The following is a 13,619-nucleotide window of genomic DNA, read 5'->3' on the forward strand; positions in this document are numbered from 1 at the left end:
CAGCATTGTAGGTCAGGTATTGTAGGAGATAGCAGTGGAGAAAGAGAAAGAGTGACCCATAAAGTAGGAAAAAGAAAGAATAATCAAAAGGATGTGATATCATGGAAGTCAAGTGAGGAAAGTATTTCAAGAAGCAGAGAATACTCATGTGGGTTGAATTGTACTGAGTTTACATGAGATGCAGACAGAAACTGTCCATTGGGTATTGTGATATACTTGGCTGTTAGTGATGTTGAAAAGAACAGTTCTAGTGAAGTGGAGGGAGCAAAAGCTGTATGAGAGTGGGTTAAGTATGCTCACTTTGGGAAATATAACAAACGAGATACCCTGAAAAAGCTTCCTTTATAAAATCCTAGAAAAGCTAGATAAAACATAGAAACCATTCTTTTTTATTTTCTTTCTTTCTTTCTTTCTTTTTCTTTCTTTCTTTCTTTCTTTCTTTCTTTCTTTCTTTCTTTCTTTTCTTTCTTTCTTCTTTCTTCTTTCTTTTTTTCTCTCTCCCTTCCTTCCTTCCTTTCCTTCCTTCCTTCCTTTCCTTCCTTCCTTCCTTTCCTTCCTTCCTTTTTTTTTTGGACAGAGTTTCACTCTTGTCGCCTAGGCTGGAGTGCAATAGAGCATTCTTGGCTCACTGCAACCCCCACCTCTCAGGTTCAAGCGATTCTCCTGCCTCAACCTCCTGAGTAGCTGGGATTACAGGCACCTGCCACCACGCCTGGCTAATTTTTTTTTTTTTTTTTTGTATTTTTAGTAGAGACAGGGTTTCAACATGTTGGCCAGGCTGGTCTGCAACTCCTGACTTCAGATGATCTGCCCGCCTCAACCTCCCAAAGCGCTGGGATTACAGGTGTGAGCCACAGCACCCAGCCGAAACCATTCTTTTAAGCTAATGTCTTGACGTGAGCTTAAAAGAAATTAAAGGAAATACACAGGGGCCCAAACGAAAGAAGAAACTGAAAATGGGGTGTTAATCACATGAACTGTTACTGTTATGGCAGGAAGATAAGCAGATGGTCTCCTGGTCTTGGTAAATAAGAGTTTGACTTTTAAATTTATATAAGAAAGACATTTACAACTAAGATTGTGGTAGGTGGAATAATGGTCCCCGAAGATACCCATATTCTAGTCCCTGGAACTTGGGAGTGTGATCTATACAGCAAAAATAAATTTGTGGTTGTGATTAAATAAAAGATCTTGAGATGGAGAGATTATTCTGAATTATCTGGAATGGGGCCTAAATGCAATCACAATATCCTTACAAGAATCAGGTAGAGGGAGATTTGACTGTGGAGGAGAAAGCAGTGTGATGACAGAAGGAGGAAAGATTTGAACATGCTCTGCTGTTGGATTTGAAGAAAGAGGAAGGGGATCATGAGTGAAGGAATCTGTCATATAGCTGTAGAAGCTGAAAAAGATAATAGATTATTCCTTTAGAGCCTCCAGAGGGAGTGCAACCCTGCTAACACCTTGACACTGGACCAGTGAAACTAATTTCAGACTTCTAGCATCAAGAATTGTAAGAAGACATTTAGTTGTTTTAAGCAACTAAATTTGCGATAATTTGTTACATAAACCAAAGGAAATTAATACAAGGACACTTCCCATAAATTCAATATCATTGAAGAGTTATGCTTGCAATGCAAGAGAGTACTAGAAAAATACACTTACCAGTGCAGAGACACAATAAAGAAGCATGTTTCTTTTGGCCTGGGCTTTGTGTGAAATATGAGATTCCTTGATAATTCATTTGCTAATTCAAACTTGGCCTCACGTTAATTTAGAATTCATATTTACATTAATTGCATTGAGGTGAGAACCTGCAAGTTAAAATGTTAATGTAAAAAGTGATTGCAGAATTTTTTATGTAAGAAAAAAGCAAGAATAGCCAATATATCCTTCTAAAAAAGAACGAAGTAGAGAGACCGGGAGTGGCAGCTCATGCCTATAATCCCAGCACTTTGAGAGGCTGAAGTGGGAGTACTGCTTGAGCCCAGGAGTTCAAGACCAGCCTGGGCAACATAGGGAGACCTCATCTTAAATTTTTTCTTTTTAATTAGCCAGATGTGGTGGCACATCCCTGTGGTCCCAGCTACTTGGGAGGCTGAGGTGAGAGGATTGCTTGGGCCTGGGAAGTTGAGGCTGCCATGAGCCACGATCATGCCACTGCACTCCAGCCTGGGTGACAGAGTGAGACCCTGTCTCAAAAGATTTTTAAAGAAAATAAGATGTTCCCTTTCCCGAGTCCAAGTGATCTCATTGTTCAGTTCCCACCTATGAGTGAGAACATGTGGTGTTTGGTTTTCTGTTCTTGTGATAGTTTGCTAAGAATGATGGTTTCCAGCTGCATCCATGTCCCTACAAAGGACACAGGCTCATCCTTTTTTATGGCTGCATAGTATTCCATGGTGTATATGTGCCACATTTTCTTAATCCAGTCTGTCACTGATGGACATTTGGGTTGATTCCAAGTCTTTGCTATTGTGAATAGTGCCGCAATAAACATACGTGTGCATGTGTCTTTGTAGTAGCATAATTTATAATCCTTTGGGTATATACCCAGTAGTGGGATGGCTGGGTCATATGGTACATCTAGCTCTAGATCCTTGAGGAATCGCCATACTGTTTTCCATAATGGTTGAACTAGTTTACAATCCCACCAACAGTGTAAAAGTGTTCCTATTTCTCCACATCCTCTCCAACACCTATTGTTTCCTGACTTTGTAATGATTGCCATTCTAACTGGTGTGAGATGGTATCTCATTGTGGTTTTGATTTGCATTTCTCTGATGGCCAGTGAGGGGGAGGGGGGAGGGGGGAGGGATTGCATTGGGAGTTATACCTGATGTAAATGACGAGTTGATGGGTGCAGCACACCAACATGGCACAAGTATACATATGTAACAAACCTGCACGTTATGCACATGTACCCTAGAACTTAAAGTTTAATAATAATAAAAAAAAGAAAAAACAAATAAAAAAATAAAAAAATAAACAAGGATCCATTCAAAAAAAAAAAAGAAAATAAGAAAGCCTAAAATACAGCCATATATATGGAAACTTGATTTATGATAAAGATGGCACTGCAGAGAATTAATTTGAGATTGATCATGGATTTAAATATAAAAGTTAAAAATATGATTCACTTAGAAGAAAATATAAGGCAATATCTGTGCACCCTTTGGTAGACAGAAATTCCTTAGTTCACAAAAACATAATAACAATAAGGAAAAGAACTAATAAATTGGACTTAATCAAAATTAAAAATTTCTGCTCATCAAAGGATAACATTAAGATAATGAAATGGCAAGCCATAGCCTGAGATAAAGCACACTATATCTGTGCAGACCTAAAAAATATATTTTGAAATATTTATATATTCTGAAAATATAAAAAGCTCCTAAAATTCAATAATAAAAGGTCAAAGAATCCAATTTTTAAAATGGGCAAAAGATGTGAACAGATACTTCACCGAAGAATATATACAAATGCCCATAATCATGTGAAAGGATCCTTAACATCATTTTTTTTTAAATTAGGGAAATGTAAACTAAAACCTCATGGAGACATCACTTTAAATACTAGAATGGCTAAAATAAGCACTGACTGTATGAAATGGTAACAGTGGCTCATTCGTTAAACAATACATTTAGAATAAAATACTGTAACATAATGTAATATATATCTGTTGAGATGGGGATATATGGAGATAAAATGTTCCAAGGACTTTCACTATCAGAGAAAAGTGTTAAAGTATCAATTAACGTTATTTATTTTATTTTATTTTTTGAGGCAGGTCTTGCCCTGTTGCCCAGGCTAGAGTGCAGTGGTTCCATCTCAGCTCACTGCAACCTCCACCTCCTGGATTCAAGCAATTCTCCTGCATCAGCCTCCCGAGTAGCTGGGACTACAGGCATGCGCCACCTTGCCTGGTTAATTTTTGTATTTTTAGTTGAGAGGGGTTTTCACCATGTTGGCCAGGCTGGTCTCAAACTCCTGATCTTGTGATCCACCCGGCTCAGCCTCCCAAAGGGCTGGGATTCCAGGCAGGAGCCATCATGCCCGGCCTAAAGTTATTTTATTTTATTTTTTAAGTCAAGGATGCACGCTGACTGAAACTCTCATACATCTGCTGGGAAAGTTAAATGGTAAAATTACTTTAGAAAACAGTTTGGCAATGCCATATAAAGTTAAACATATGCTTACTATATAATCCTGTAGTTCCATTCTTTAGGTATTTACCAAGAGAAATGAAAGCATATACTCACACACACTTATATGTAAATCATCCCAGTATCTTTATTCACAATAGTTGAACACTGGAAACAATCCAGATATCCATTACTGGGTGAATGAATAAACAAATTAGGTAATATCAATAAAATGGAATGCTGCTGTGAAATTAACAGGAACAACCCACAGATAGATGCAACAACATGAGTAAACCTAAAAATTTGCTGAGTGGAGGAAGCCAGACACAACTGAGTACATACCGTAAAATATTTATACGAAACTCTAAGAGAAAAATCTAATCCATAGAAAATGAAAGCACATCAGTGGTTGCCTAAGACCAAGGAGGGGATGGTATGGGCACAAAGGAATCTTTGGGGAGATGGGAGTATTCTATAAATGATACTTATGAGAAAGGGCAGAAAGGGGTATCACCAGATGGTAGATGTCTCAAAGGAGCACAGGTTACAACAACACTGTGATCTGGTAATGGTCTAAGAAGTGCTAGACATCAAAGAAAATATGGATTGTACCTCTTGAGCTCTTGATTCTGAATTATCAACCACATTTTGAGAACCAAAACAGTGTATTCAAGAGGAGAGTCAGGTTTCAGTTAAGGCCAAAAGGGGTTTATGCATTCAGAGAAGAGGTTGAGAAAATAGGTGGATTCACTAAGTCATAGAGTGGCAGAGTTAGGCAGTAAGAAGAGTTTGTGATAAAGGGTTCATAAGGGTATGGGTGGTAGGGTCAGATAGGACTTTGTAAAACAGAATTAAGCCTGACTGAAAGTGAATTAACAAATATCCTTGCCCTTGTGGTGGTGCCTAAGGTAAACAGATATATGAAATGTGATTAATTCTGATTATTTCCTAAGGGGAGAATGAGTACTCATTTTGAATGCTGTAGTCTGAAATACCTAAATTTTTTATCCTTAGGACCTAACTCTGTATAAGGCACAAAACAGACAGTTAGCAATGTTGGAGAAAAGAAGACAATAAGAGCTACATTCATAATAATAATAATAATATATTTCATAATTACTGCAAGAAAAGTATGTTATTAACTCTGATGGGAACAAATGTGGTACAGTGGGCTACTTGGCTGTGCCTGAGAATTAAAGTCCTTTCCACTCATCACAGATGTGGTTTGGTATAAGAGACACATGTCACCATGTAAGTGCACTAGAAGTGCTCAAAGGAGATGAGGGAGGATAGTCAGTTCTACCTGAGCCTTTTCAGAAATATTTTTCTAGTCTTGAAAGAGAAGCACTGGTGACAGGCTGAATATCTTTTAAAATGCCAAGAATCTCTTCATCCATCCATGAAGTGTACCAAAGGCTGGATTGAGGGCCCTAGCAGCTCTGACTAGCTAAGAGCTTTCAAAAAGTTGACGGTTTTAATGAAGCCCTAGAGACTAGAGCTCTAGAAATCTCTACTGAGATATGGCACAGAAACACTTATGTTGCAATACAGTTCTCTCCATCTAAGCACTAGCAGCACACTGCTATGAATGTGTCAGAGTGGACAACTGCATTTGCTAATAACCATTAATGAAGTAGCTTGTTTCTCCCATTAAGTAACTCCTTGCTTGGTATGATATGAAGGTTTTCAAGGCCTGGATCCATTCTCAGAGACTACCAGGTTACAGATTCAGAGTTTGTTAATAAGTATTAGCTATGTGGCAGATTCCTTACATGGCTTAAAATGTGTTTTGACTAATCACCCTTGATTACTCCCTGCCTAGTTGGTGCAAAGGTACTCCTTTAGGGTATTTCTGTTGAAATTGTAGAGTCTTTTGCAGTCTGGATTTTCATTTATATAGCAAATATATAAGTAAGGTACTACAGCAGACCAAGATAGAAAAGGAAGCCCCAGAGACTTCAGCACACATGGTTGACCCTCTGGGTAAAGTTAATGGACACAGTGCCTTCTCTGCTTGATTTCGCATATAGCCTCTTTCGCCTCATTAGGAATTCATTCCATGCCCTGCTTGACCCAGGCTAAGGAGGCTCACTTTCTGCATCCTCTTCAACATGCCAATGCTCAGAAAGACATTCTGACCATTTCCCCTTCCTCAAGTTTGAATGACTTTGTACATATACTGCTTTATCAAAATCCTGGGGGACAGAGACAGTAGGGAATATTCATAAATGAGCAAAATGGAGACACAGAGAGAATAAAGAAATTGCTTAAGATACAAAGCAAGTAAGTGGGAGCACTCAGAACATCTAACTTCTAGTGTAGTACTCATTGAGACTAGGAACACATTGCTAGCAATTGTAAAATTATTATGATAATATTGTTGTTAACATTAATTATACTATTATAATTAATTATATAGTATGACAACACTATTGTTCAAACAACAGTAAAGACAATAGTCATGTTAATTACAGAAGCTACTATTTATGGAATGATTACTCTGTGTCAGGTATTATACTATAGACTATATATATATAATCTTCAATCCCCAACAAATCTCTGTATTATCTGGTGTTATCTCCCCCCTTTTACACATGATAAACTGAGGCTGTCTGGGGTAAAACACCTTATTCAAGGTCATATTACTAGTAAGTGAGGTTGCCCAGTTTTCAGCCTAGTTCATTCTGACTCTAAAGCTCATACTGTTAATCACAATTATATATATATATATATATATATATATATATATATATATATATATATTCACATGCATAACTAAAATATGAAAAGATTAGAAAAAACATAAAATATAATTTAAACGTAAATAAAATTTAGCCTTGAATTTAGAATAACACTCCCCCCAAAAAAGAATCAATTGATCTAAAGACAAGCTTGGATTTGGCAAAAACTCCTGAGAAACAGATTTCAAAATAGTTTTCATCGTTCACAAAGCCCAGTAGGGACCTAGGGTGTGATGCAGCTACAGAACCACTTTCCACAATAGTTTGCTGCATTATCAGAAGAGTGTCCAAAATTAAGGAAGTAAGCATCCTACTGAATTCCGACTATGTCCTGAGTCTTGGACTCAGTTCTAGGCTATTCAGAAAAAAAAAAAAAAAAAAAAAAAAAAAAGCCAGGATAGGAAAGGAAGTAACCAAGAAAAGGAGTTCATGAGGTGAACATGAATCTCCATGTTCATTCTGAAGATGAGTAGTTTCGCAAGGAACCATAGCCCTTTTTAAGTCTCTGAAGGCCTGTTCTGTAGAGTAAGGAGCAGATTTTTTTCCTTGCGTGGCCACAGAAGAAACTCCAAGATCGGTCTGTGGGCCAGTAGCTAGAAGAAGCCAGATTTCAGTTCATGAGCTAGTTTTTTCTAATTAAAATGCTCTCTTACAATGAAGTGGGCTACCTGCTCTTCGATGGAAATATTTAAGCAGAAGCTAGAGGACAACAATTAAATGTAATCCATTGCAGATGCCTATATAGTCTTCTGCCAAGTGGGATGGGCTGGTTACTAGGCGGACCCATCAGATTTGATAGTCTGATGTTTTTTTTTAATTTAATTTAATTTTAAATGGGCCATTTTGGGTGGGGTAAAGCTTCTCCTTTCAAATAGGAAATCAGTGATTTCATCGAATAAGTTCTCAATGTCTTCCAGTTGCAACTGGTTCTCATCTTTTCTCTCCTCAGGTGTCACCACTGTGCTTACCATGACCACCTTGAGTATCAGTGCCAGAAATTCCTTACCTAAAGTGGCATATGCGACGGCCATGGACTGGTTCATAGCCGTCTGTTATGCCTTTGTATTTTCTGCACTGATTGAATTTGCCACTGTCAACTATTTCACCAAGCGGAGTTGGGCTTGGGAAGGCAAGAAAGTACCAGAGGCCCTGGAGATGAAGGTGAGATATAGCAAAAGAGGAACTGAGAAGCACCCCCTGAGAGACCTGTATTGGGACCAGGAGTGGGCAGTCTATAGCCTGCAAGAACTGGGCAGGGCTATGTGCTATTCACTGGGGTCATCAATCCAATTCTCAACTGGAGTGCTTCTTGGTAACCTGGCATGTTGTCTAAGGGCAAAGAAAAGAGGGCAGGTATCAAGGAGGATTGATGTCTTGTGGTGAAGGATCAAACCTAAATGTGATGCTGCTAGATTCAAGGGGGACCCATTGGTACTTACAAAGTCACTCAGAGGCTTGGACTCTATCTTCAACCCAGAGTACAATCTCTAAGGCCACCTCTGCCCCTCTTTCCAGTATATTCAAATTATAGTCAAAACAAAATGATCATTTTTCCTTCTGTGTCTACTTATTTTGTATTCTGTACCTGAGATGCTGTTTGTTTTTTCCCCTGCCTACTAAAGACCTACTCATTCTTTAAGACCCAACTGAAATGTTACTTTCTCTATAGAACCTTTCTGGAATCATTCACAGATTTACCTTTTCTTGAGGCATGGGTGCTTCTGATATTAAAATAATTTATTTGTATTAGTTTTTGTCTTCCTCTCACTAGACTTGAACATTTTGAGGTCAGGGGCTTGTCTACATCTTATTTCTAGCTAGCCAATATCCTTGCATAGCATCTGACTCACAGTAAAAGCTGAATAAATGTTGACTGGATTGGTGCATTGATGGGAATGAAGAAGAGAGATTAAAATCATTAAACCAACTACATTGATAGGAATAAAACATGAACACAGTGAAATCAAGATTGTTGTCCCTGGCTGCTTTAAATAAGTTCAGGTCGCTAGAACTAGGTAAAGATTACCAAAATATGCTAAGAGGAACTGGCAAATGTGATCTCAGGACCATCCTGGTACTCCTCAAATAATCATGGAGAAGAGAAATGGTAATGATTTTTCAAATTAGGAGAAAATATGTATTGCATAGAGTATAGATTGGTGAGTTGGCAAAATTTTTGAATAATTTTTACTTATTTAGATAAAATTTATTAACTCCTTGCTATAAATTATGAAGAAATAAGTATAGTTCTACTTCCTTAATCTACTCTATCTACCATAGGATTTTTTTTGTTGGTTTTATTGTACTTAATCTAGTTGTTACCTTTGTACCCTTAAAATATATTTATTCCTCCATAACTTGGTTTATCAGCTAGGAACAGGGTCTGTTAGCCCCCCACCCACGATGAATATAAGGAAATCAGTACACATCCACTCCTACCTCTCCTTCTCTCTACCAGTTCCTGTCATCTCCTTACTTCTGTTTGCTATACTACTATTTCTCCATTATTATGTTTTATGACACTTATATCCTTCCATGCAATTGTAAATCCTATAATTGTTCAGTCATAGTTCTACATTTAAATGGGTTCTTTCCTTAAAATCGTCCTTGTATCTATCATTTCTATTCATTGTATATTTACATCAATTCCTTTTTTTAACTTTTAAGTTCAGGGGTACAAGTGCAGGTTTGTTATATAGGTAAGCTTGTGTCATATGGGTTGGCTGTATGCTGTACAGATTATTTTATCACCCAGATATTAAGCCTAGTATTCATGAGTTATTTTTAATGATCCTCTCCCTCCTTCTTCCCCCCACTTTCCCAAAGGCCCCAGTATGTGTTGTTTCCCTCTATGTGTCCATATGATCTCATCATTTAGCTAACTTCTATAAGTTTCTTTAAGATGGTCTCATGGGAACCATATTTTCTTCTGTTTTGAATGTATAAAATCAATGTCTATTGTGTTTATACTTAAATAATAGTTGAGCTGTTGTACAATCCATGAGTCACATTCTCTTTCTCTGATGACTCCGTTAAGACATTGATTACAATACTCAATTGGTCATTTTCTTCCTTTTGTAACAAAGTTTGTATTAGTACCATGATAGTTAGTCTTCAATTATCACTTGAAGTTGCATTAGAGAAATTTTTTACTACCCTTGTTATGTATGGAAGTATCATTTGGGGGAGTAACTGAGAGTTAGCAGGATAGTAATGAGTAGCTGAGAATGAGTAGTAGAGAGTAGTTTGAGCATCACTTGTTGTCTATATAATCTCTTATGAGTAGTCTTCCCTGTAGTTGTGATTCTACTTCTGACTAGTAAGAACTTTCCCTTGTTCACAGGAAATCCCTCTATGTTGATACAGGTGTCTGTGTGCATATCTCCATGTGTGTTTGTGTATGTACTTGTGCATGTGTATGCGTGTATAGTGTTATATTCTTTAATTTTCCAGTCTCTGTCTCCTCTGCCACTATGTGGTAGTCAGAGTTCCGGGATGTTCTCATAACCAGCTTGAAAACTGATTTTATTTCAAAACAGGGATTGTTTCTTTCCTTTGTCAGGTCATGCCACACACTTTTGGGACACTATCTTTGACCAGAAATCTGGAGCAGCAGGTATCCTCAGTGTCATCTTCACCCTGATCTGATTTTCACTGCACTTCACTTTCACTTTCCCTTCACTTAGGAGCCCTTACTTTTTGGGATTAAGGTTATAAAAGCTATTAAGTTTCACCAAAGATAGAGTTTTGGTTTTTATTTCTCATCTTATTGTTTTTGGTTGGTTCCAGAGAGGAAAAGTGAACAAAGATAGCCTTACTCTGACATATTAAACTGGAAGTTCCCTAAAATATATTATTAAACAGATAGATATTTTAGGAGCAGTTACAACAATCAGTGATATACAGCTTGAGTTCACTAATAAAAAATTACATCAAACTAACCTCATGGGCATTTATCAACAGTTTATTGGACTAGTGGACCATAAAATGTCATAAATTTTAATAAAACATTTGACTAACTTTTTAAAAATTATACCTCCATGAAGAAAAGGAAGCAGGCTGGATGTGGTGGCAGGCAGATTGCTTTAGCTCAGGAATTTGAGACCAGCCTGGGCAGCATGGTAAAATACCATCTCAAAAAAAGTTAATAATTATCTGGGCATGGGTGCACATGCCTGTAGTCCCAACTAGTCAGGAGGCTGAGGTGGGAGGATCGTCTGAGCTCGGGAATTTCAGACTACAGTGAGCCAAAATCGCACCACTGCACTCCAGCCTGGGCAACAGAGTGAGACGATGTCAAATTAAAAAAAGAAGAGAGAGAGGAGAGAGCGAGAGAGATAAAGGAAGGAAGGAAGGAAGGAAGGAAGGAAGGAAGGAAGGAAGGAAGGAAGGAAGGAAGGAAGGAAGGAAGGAAGGAAGGAAGGAAGGAAGGAAGGAAGGAAGGAAGGAAGGAAGGAAGGAAGGAAGGAGAAAAAATAGTACAATTAGGCTGATGTAGTTGGTTGACCAATTCAAATCAAATAGAACTAACTGATGGCGCTGGGTGCAGTGGCTCACACCTGTAATCCCAACACTTTGGGAGGCCAAAGCAGGCAGATCACTTGAGGTCAGGAGTTCAAGACCAGCCTGGCCAACATGGCGGAACCCCATCTCTACAAAAAAACAAAAAATAGCCGGGCATGATGGCACACTACTTGGGAGATTGAGACGGGAGGATCACTTGAACCAGGGAGACAGAGGTTGCAGTAAGTCGAGATTGTGCCACTGCACTCCAGCCTGGGCAACAGAGACAGACTCTGTCTATAAATAAATAAATAAATAAATAAATAAATAAATAAATAAACAAACAAACAAACAAACTGATGGAATGACAGACACCAAACTGAATGGAGGTCCCTGCGGATACACTACAGGACTTTGTCTTTGACCCTGCTTTTTCAAATGTTGTTATTAATGACTCAGATGAAGACATATAGAGTAGAAGACTGAAATTTATAAGCTGGTATTAATGAATATTGATTGGGAAATGAGTATTTTCTGAATTAGGAATCAAAAAGGATTTCTAATTTGAAAGGACAAGCTTAAATTAAAATATTAACATTTGCTAAATCAAATATAATTTTTTTTTATTATTATACTTTAAGTTCTAGGGTACATGTGCATAATGTACAGGTTTGTTACATATGTATACTTGTGCCATGTTGGTGTGCTGCACCCATCAACTCGTCAGCACCCATCAACTCGTCATTTACATCAGGTATAACTCCCAATACAATCCCTCTCCCCTCGCCCCTCCCCATGATAGGCCCCGGTGTGTGATGTTCCCCTTCCCAAGTCCAAGTGATCGCATTGTTCAGTTCCCACCTATGAGTGAGAACATGTGGTGTTTGGTTTTCTGTTCTTGCGATAGTTTGCTGAGAATGATGGTTTCCAGCTGCATCCATGTCCCTACAAAGGACACGAACTCATCCTTTTTTATGGCTGCATAGTATTCCATGGTGTATATGTGCCACATTTTCTTAATCCAGTCTGTCACTGATGGACATTTGGGTTGATTCCAAGTCTTTGCTATTGTGAATAGTGCCGCAATAAACATACGTGTGCATGTGTCTTTATAGCAGCATGATTTATAATCCTTTGGGTATATCCCCAGTAATGGGATGGCTGGGTCAATGGTACTTCTAGTTCTAGATCCTTGAGGAATCGCCATACTGTTTTCTATAATGGTTGAATTAGTTTACAATCCCACCAACAGTGTAAAAGTGTTCCTATTTCTCCACATCCTCTCCAGTACCTGTTGTTTCCTGACTTTTTAATGATTGCCATTCTAACTGGTGTGAGATGGTATCTCATTGTGGTTTTGATTTGCATTTCTCTGATGGCCAGTGATGATGAGCATTTTTTCATGTGTCTGCTGGCTGTATGAATGTCTTCTTTTGAGAAATGTCTGTTGATATCCTTTGCCCACTTTTTGATGGGGTTGTTTGTTTTTTTCTTGTAAATTTGAGTTCTTTGTAGATTCTGGATATTAGCCCTTTGTCAGATGAGTAGATTCCAAAACTTTTCTCCCATTCTGTAGGTTGCCTGTTCACTCTGATGGTAGTTTCTTTTGCTCTGCAGAAGCTCTTCAGTTTAATTAGATTCCATTTGTCAATTTTGGCTTTTGTTGCCATTGCTTTTGGTGTTTTAGACATGAAGTCCTTGCACATGCCTATGTCCTGAATGGTATTACCAAGGTTTTCTTCTAGGGTTTTTATGGTATTAGGTCTAACATTTAAGTCTCTAATGCATCTTGAATTAATTTTCATATAAGGAGTAAGGAAAGGATCCAGTTTCAGCTTTCGACTTATGGCTAGCCAATTTTCCCAGCACCATTTATGAAATAGGGAATCTTTTCCCCATTTCTTGTTTTTATCAGATTTGTCAAAGATCAGATGGCTGTAGATGTGTGGTATTATTTCTGAGGATTCTGTTCTGTTCCATTGGTCTCTATCTCCGTTTTGGTACCAGTACCATGCTGTTTTGGTTACTGTAGCCTTGTAGTATAGTTTGAAGTCAGGTAGCGTGATGCCTTCAGCTTTGTTCTTTTGACTTAGGATTGTCTTGGCAATGCGGGCTCTTTTTTGGTTCCATATGAACTTTAAAGCAGTTTTTCCAATTCTGTGAAGAAACTCATTGGTAGCTTGATGGGGATGGCATTGAATCTATAAATTACCTTGGGCAGTATGGCCAT

The 13,619-nt window shown here is 38.1% G+C and overlaps 1 protein-coding gene across 1 annotated transcript in view; it reads left to right on the forward strand.

The window, feature by feature from the left end:
- The window catches only part of GABRA3 (gamma-aminobutyric acid type A receptor subunit alpha3), a 171,915-nt gene extending 161,522 nt beyond the window's left edge, over nucleotides 1-10,393 (forward strand). Inside the window, exons 7-8 of the mRNA XM_026451624.1 lie at nucleotides 7,836-8,047; nucleotides 10,340-10,393. Coding sequence (XP_026307409.1) covers nucleotides 7,836-8,047; nucleotides 10,340-10,393 — 266 coding nt within the window. The remainder of the gene's footprint in view (nucleotides 1-7,835; nucleotides 8,048-10,339) is intronic.
- Nucleotides 10,394-13,619: the final 3,226 nt, after the last annotated feature.

Source organism: Piliocolobus tephrosceles, chromosome 12, assembly GCF_002776525.5.
Source record: "Piliocolobus tephrosceles isolate RC106 chromosome 12, ASM277652v3, whole genome shotgun sequence".
In the NCBI taxonomy this organism is placed as follows: Eukaryota; Metazoa; Chordata; class Mammalia; order Primates; family Cercopithecidae; genus Piliocolobus; species Piliocolobus tephrosceles.